This window comes from Daucus carota, chromosome 2 (genome assembly GCF_001625215.2).
Source record: "Daucus carota subsp. sativus chromosome 2, DH1 v3.0, whole genome shotgun sequence".
Lineage (NCBI taxonomy): Eukaryota > Viridiplantae > Streptophyta > Magnoliopsida > Apiales > Apiaceae > Daucus > Daucus carota.
The window spans coordinates 4,382,868-4,387,346 of NC_030382.2; the positions used below are offsets into that span (position 1 = coordinate 4,382,868).

The window sequence follows — 4,479 nt, forward strand, 5'->3', positions numbered from 1 at the left end:
GAAACCTCACAAACACTCAGTCGACTCAAGAAAAAGAAGGCTGGAGAGGGAGGAGAGAGAGAGAAGGCGAGAGAGAGGAAGAAGGCGAGGAAGAGGGAGTGAGGAAGAAGGCGATGGAGAAGAAAAGGCAAAGAGATGGAAGAAAGTAAGCGATAGAGAGGTATCATCTTCGTTCCTTAATAACTCAAAGTATGTAATCGTTTAGATGTGTGTTTACTTGAGTTTGTGTATGTACTTAATTGAGTGTGTACATATGTATAATCGATTATTTGTTGTTAATTGGGTCTAATATTTGATGAATTAAGGGTTTATGTTCTTAATTAGGTCATTGATTTGTTTAATGATGAGTTAGTAATTTAGGGGTTTTGTTTGTTTGTTTGGTAATTTAGGTGTTTTCTTTGTTTGTTTGTTAATCAGCCAAGAGAATAGGTCTCCTAGAGGATTCATCATCAGTCTCCTTTTGGATTTTTGTAGTTTTGCAGGTTTTAGTTGATATCAAGACTATAGATTGATTCTTGTGATTGTGGGAAGCCTGGGGAAGCAAGGGCTACTTTGAGACGTTCGGTTAGAGAATGGGTGTGTATTTTATTACCTTGAAACTAAATTTTCGAACCTTTTTGTTATGGTTCATCTTTTGGTTGAGTTGGCGCCAATGTAATTTTGGGCAAAGTGAGCAGAATCTTATTAAGCAATTTCATTCCCACATGCCTTGAGCCCTTGATTATAGTTGTTGACAAGTCTTCCTGCTTTGGATTTTTCTAAAGTAGTTCTCATATTGATAATAATGTTTAAGATGAACCACATACCCTGTAATGATTTATAATTGTAATATTTTAGATATCTAATATTTTCTTTGAGGTAGGTTGATGTCACTTTTACAACATTAAGCATGATGTATCCAATTCAAGATGAACCACCTACCCTGTAATGATTGTAAAATGAACTAGTTTGCTACTATACTTCTTTCACTTCTAAACTGGTGAGATAAATGGGATTGTTGCTTCCCATGATCTGCAAGGGTTTTAGTAAGTGAAATGTATAAGATACTAATGGCAAAATATTTTATACTTTTCGATCTATGTCTGGCCCGATAGTTAGTAGGTAAGGATGGGTTATATATCATTTTATTTTCTTTTCTTCATGTTCCTTAATTATGACTTGAAAGTCTTGTGTTTTTATCTTTGGATCTCATTGTTTGTCTTTTGATTGTGATTTTCATAAGATTGTTTAGAGAGAATTATGATCAGCCCCATCTTCACATGGAATGGCATTTGATGCTGAGAGCACTTGCCAGTCCTATTGGTCCCACAGGCTGGAATGAAGCTCTGGATATAATTGCTTATGGTTCTCATGAGCAGGTTTGCTTTTGTTTTCTTTGCTATCAGCGTGATTTGTTCTAACAGGCAACTAGGAAGTTTTGATTAATGAAGCATCTCATTTCTTTGGAGTCCTACTATTTCTCACCCTTTTAGTTTCCAATAAAAATGTTAGATTGAGGAAAATTGACTATACTACAAGGAAGAGGAAAATTCACAAAATTATAGTCAGAGTCCTACTATTTTCTCTCTCCCTTTTAGTTTCCAATACAGGTTTAAACATGTCCGAGGAAAAGTAAAAAATAAAATTCACATGAATGAAATAATTTGTTGATCAGAGAGGACATTTGTTTGTAGGCTTGTAGCTGAATTAGTATTTTTGTGGGTACCAAAAGGAACCACCAGCCAGTTGTGTCTTTAAAAAGAATTAATTAATATACAGTTAGATAAACACTAGCTAGACGACCTTTTGTCAGCTAAAGAAAAGAAATTTGTTCAAGTATTGTATAAACTAAATAATATACTTTGTAAATGCATCATTTCCAAATTGCACAATATAAATCCTCTGCTGATATTAGTTCATTTTGCAGGATAATGCTCACTGGGAGGTTGTTGACGCCTTACCATCATATGGACGAGGTATTGAACTTCCTGGTGGTAGGTATCGAAGCCTGATTACAGGAAATAATCTAGTCGATGTTGTAATTACAGGTAGTGGAGCACCCTTTCATATTAGAAGATGCAGTTTTCTTTTGAGCTCTTATTGTTTTCTGTATGTTATTCTTATGGATTATGGATGAATTAATTTACTGCACAGGTGACAATGGGACTATAGATAGCCAGGGTTCCGTTGGTGGGAGCACTTCAGTTCTCATTGTTTAAACTACAGCCGACCACACCTGGTTGATTACTCTTAAAATATTTACAGAGTATAGTTATGCTTATAGTTGGTGGGCTACTAGTGTACTAGGAGTCCATGATTAAAAGATTACTGGATAGTCTATTAAGTTCTATTAAGTAGAAATTGATTAAAGATTACAGGGGAGTCTCCATGATTAAGAGTTTATAAGAATATATATCCAAGTCTAATGGGAAACATATATAAAAAAAGTGCGAGTCCCGATACAAGTGTTTTCCCTTCGATCATCATATTGTAGTGTATATATAGCCATGCAATACAACTCTATATATTGTAATTTAAAATTAAAAATAGTTAAGTTGTACAAGTGTTTTAGATAGTTGACAGTTTATTTATTTATTTTTCTTACTTAGAAATGACATGATTATATACTTGTTGGTGTGTAGGGTATCAATGGACTTGAAGATCTTTAAGAAAGCTTTTGATATGGAGGACAAACTTAACAAAAACTGAAGACAATCCTTGAACATTTGGCTGAGAAGAATTATGTGCCGGTGGTCAGAATTAACATGAGTCGAATGCCAATAGCAATGCAGTACTATGTTCTAGATTTGGCCCATTTGTCAAAAGTTTGATGTACTTCATGTATTTTGGCCTATTTTCATTTCTAAACTCGAAATTGTTTTTTTTTATTTAGTAACTATGGTACTGATCTTGGTTGTGGTTGTCTAGGAATGATCATAGATGTGGTTGGTAATAACATTAGTACTGTTTTTGGGATTTGTTGGTGTTGAACCTTTAATGGTGGATTGATATATATTTTAAATGGTCATGTCAATTTTTTTATTCATTCTGTTGCAATATATGATTATAATGTTGCCTTAAAGGTTGCTTTTGATATTGTGAATATTTAAATAACAATGCATTTGGACCAAAATTTGTTGCCACAGGTGCTATATGGCAATGTTAAACCATAAAGAAAGTGTTGCAAATTTTGTTGCAATAAAAGAACAAACTAAAGCAATGATTTAAATAGCATTGCTATAGAAGAAAAGTTGTTGCAATATGTGGATCTGGCAATGATTTGAACTTGTTGCATTATATAGGTTAATTCATTGCAAAAAGGGCCCTATGGCAACGGGGCAAAGTTAACCGTCGATTTTTTGAAAATCATTGGAATAACGTCTATCGCAATGATTTTTTATAATATAGCAACTATTTTCAGGGGTTGCTAAATGCAATCTATGGTATAGTGTTAATAACATAAAAATCTCATATATGAATATTATTCAACAATATGAATATAAATAAAATAATAATTACATGTTTTATTGTCTTAACCAAGAGTGTCAATTAGATAGCTACATAATTCAATCTATACAAGTAAAAGAAAATATCTACTGTGATAAGTAAATTGTGTTTTCACACTTATATAATTAAAAAAACCACGCTATTTCATACACAAACATATAGTAATGAGCTAACTTATTTTATATAATTTGGCTACAAACCATGCTAATAATATCCCCAGAATTAGCGTCCAGTATGCCACCCATGCCCGGGTTGTTGTAGATATGTTTGTAGTATTCGCTATGTTTGTAAAAACCATATTACCATCGGGAGCTGCTCCCCATATCCGTCCTCCTTCATTGTCTCTCCAAAGTCTGCGTCAAGATTAGGTCTTTGTTATCTTCCTCCTTTCACATTCAAATTCCAACTTTGAAACTCGCTGTGCATAAGGTTTTCTCTTTAACATTACAAGCTAAGTTATTGAAATAGCCTACAAAGATGAAAACACCAAATAATGCATCAACCTACAAAACACTACTGGTAAATAGACCGATTCCAACAATAAGGTTTATTTTACCTCTTCAGTTGATGGTCTATCTTTTGGTTCAAATGCAAGCATTCTGTCTAACAACCCAGCGCTAGGGGTCTACACACAAATTTGTTTAAGTATAAATAGTGTGGTGACACACAAATTTCTCTCTAGTATTTTATATTGGAGGTGTTTTTTTAATATATTTATAGGTGATAAAGGCGGTTTTTGTCATTAAACTACTATGTATTATAATGTTGTTCAATACTAGTTATTAGTTATGTACCTCCGTGAATGCCGTAATTTCTTCCATGTAATTTTATAAATGGCGAAAGTCGAATCTACTTTAATATCAATAATTAAGTAAACAAGAAGAAGAATGCAATGGAGAGTTTAGCTACTACTCGGACAAAACTCAATATTATAAGCGTGTGGTTTTTTGTTTTAAAAACAAAATACTCGATCCCATAGTTATATTGGGAGTG

General features: G+C 33.3%; 1 protein-coding gene across 3 annotated transcripts; it reads left to right on the plus strand.

The window, feature by feature from the left end:
- LOC135150898 (probable polygalacturonase) lies at positions 1-3,000 on the plus strand. 3 transcript variants are annotated; one of them, XM_064088530.1, is made up of 5 exons: positions 1-160; positions 475-576; positions 1,223-1,358; positions 1,907-2,027; positions 2,622-3,000. In XM_064088530.1, the coding sequence occupies exons 3-5, from the start codon at positions 1,260-1,262 to the stop codon at positions 2,636-2,638; spliced, it is 237 nt and encodes a 78-aa protein (XP_063944600.1). In that variant the 5' UTR covers positions 1-160; positions 475-576; positions 1,223-1,259; the 3' UTR covers positions 2,639-3,000. The 3 variants fall into 3 exon arrangements, 2 of the variants coding, with proteins under 2 accessions (XP_063944600.1, XP_063944599.1); XM_064088529.1 differs by lacking the exon at positions 2,622-3,000 and adding an exon at positions 2,134-2,610; XR_010289357.1 differs by lacking the exons at positions 475-576; positions 2,622-3,000 and having other exon boundaries at positions 1,907-2,610.
- The last annotated feature ends 1,479 nt before the right edge of the window (positions 3,001-4,479 follow it).

Bases quoted from the DNA above. Each gene is read 5' to 3' on its own strand.
- LOC135150898 (XM_064088529.1), top strand. From the start codon at position 1,260: ATGGAATGGCATTTGATGCTGAGAGCACTTGCCAGTCCTATTGGTCCC. The intron at 1,359-1,906 runs GTTTGCTTTTGT...TTCATTTTGCAG, and splicing joins CTTATGGTTCTCATGAGCAG to GATAATGCTCACTGGGAGGT. The intron at 2,028-2,133 runs GTAGTGGAGCAC...TTTACTGCACAG, and splicing joins AGTCGATGTTGTAATTACAG to GTGACAATGGGACTATAGAT.